The 1,583-nt window shown below is 44.5% G+C and overlaps 2 protein-coding genes across 2 annotated transcripts in view; both read left to right on the forward strand.

The window, feature by feature from the left end:
• Nucleotides 1-1,390, forward strand: part of LOC103374112 (protein krueppel-like) — a gene marked incomplete at its 3' end in the record, with an annotated part of 14,621 nt that extends 13,231 nt beyond the window's left edge. Inside the window, exons 2-3 of the mRNA XM_008304147.1 lie at nucleotides 444-550; nucleotides 803-1,390. Coding sequence (XP_008302369.1) covers nucleotides 1,037-1,390 — 354 coding nt within the window. The remainder of the gene's footprint in view (nucleotides 1-443; nucleotides 551-802) is intronic.
• Nucleotides 1-1,583, forward strand: part of LOC103374114 (zinc finger protein OZF-like) — a 38,719-nt gene that overhangs the window by 35,532 nt on the left and 1,604 nt on the right. The window contains exon 4 of the mRNA XM_008304148.1: nucleotides 1,410-1,457. Coding sequence (XP_008302370.1) covers nucleotides 1,410-1,457 — 48 coding nt within the window. The remainder of the gene's footprint in view (nucleotides 1-1,409; nucleotides 1,458-1,583) is intronic.

Below are 1,583 nucleotides of genomic sequence, written 5' to 3' on the forward strand. Positions count from 1 at the left end.
TTATGTCTCTCGACTGGCCTGGGAACGCCTGGGGGTCTCCCTGGAAGAGCTGGAGGAGGTGTGTGTGGATTGGGAAGTCTGGGCGGCTCTGCTAAGACTGCTGCCTCCGCGACCCGACTTCGAATAAGCGGGAGAAGATGGATGGATGGATGGATACTTTACATTTAATAAATAAAGAATATATCAGAGATGACCTTTTGGAGTTTGTGGTAACATTAGTAGCATTTAATTTCGTTGTACCTTGTGTATGATGACAATAAAAAGCATTCTATTCGATTCTATTCTATTCTCTTCTATTCTATTATATGTCATACAAGATTAACCAGACCCTACCTCAGCCTCTCAGCAATGTTTTAGTTGTTTCTTGAAGTTCCTACTTTGATAGATGTGTGTTAGCCTTTCATCACATCAGTAACAATTTTCTTGTGTCCCTTTGTCCCTAGAGCTCCCACTGCACTATGTCTATCAGAAGGAGGAGGCTCCTGCTGACCTGCTTTGTAATCAGGACAGGAACTCTGGTCTGCACCAGAAGGATCCAGACCATCTACAGATGAAAGAGGAACTCTGCACCACTCTAGACCAGGAGGACCCAGAATCCTCACAGATGAAAGAGGAACAAGGGGAACAGGAGGTACTCTGCACCAGTCTGGACCAGGAGGACCCGGAGCCTCCACAGATGAAAGAGGAACAAGAGGAACCCTGCACCAGTCTGGACCAGGAGGACCCAGAGCCTCCACAGATGAAAGACAAACAAGAGGAACTCTGCACCAGGCTGGACCAGGCAGATCCAGAATCCTCACAGATTAAAGAGGAACAGGAGGGACTCTGCATCCGTCTTGGAGGACAGCTGCTTTTCCAGAATCAGGAGAGTGATACCTATATAGCAACTCATACTTATAAGGAAAGGGACCAAGGACACACAGAACCAAACAGTTACCAGCTACTCTGTCACAACTTTTTTGTAGCTGAGAGGTCAGATAAGGAAAGAAGTAGGCATACAGACTTAGAACCAACTACAAATTCAAAGCTGAAGCCAATGAAGACACATCACAGAAACAACAGTCACAGTAACAATGTAGACAACACTCCCATGACTGAGAGTCACTGTGAAACTGACACAGGGAGAAAGACTTTCACATGTGAGGTCTGTGGAAAAGCCTTTAAAAATAGGTACAGCTTGAAGAAACACTCCATCAGTCATACAGATGAGAAGCTGTTTGCTTGTAAGTCATGTGAGAAAAGTTTCAGCTATAGAGCTCAGCTAAAAGACCACATGAGAACGCACACAGGTGAGAAGCCATATTCTTGTAACACATGTGGAAAAAGATTTTCTGACACATCAGGACATAAAAGGCACACAGCAATCCACAAAGAGGAAAAGCCATATTCCTGTACAATCTGCGGAAGAGGTTTCAGTCAAGGAGGTCATTTGAAAGTCCACATGAGAATTCACACAGGTGAGAAGCCGTACTGTTGTAAAATCTGCGGAAAAAGTTTCAATGAAGGACGTATTTTGAAAGTCCACATGAGAACTCACACAGGTGAGAAGCCGTACTCTTGTAAAATCTGTGGAAGAAGTTTCA

This window comes from Stegastes partitus, unplaced genomic scaffold, assembly GCF_000690725.1.
Source record: "Stegastes partitus isolate 25-593 unplaced genomic scaffold, Stegastes_partitus-1.0.2 Scaffold2147, whole genome shotgun sequence".
NCBI lineage: Eukaryota > Metazoa > Chordata > Actinopteri > Pomacentridae > Stegastes > Stegastes partitus.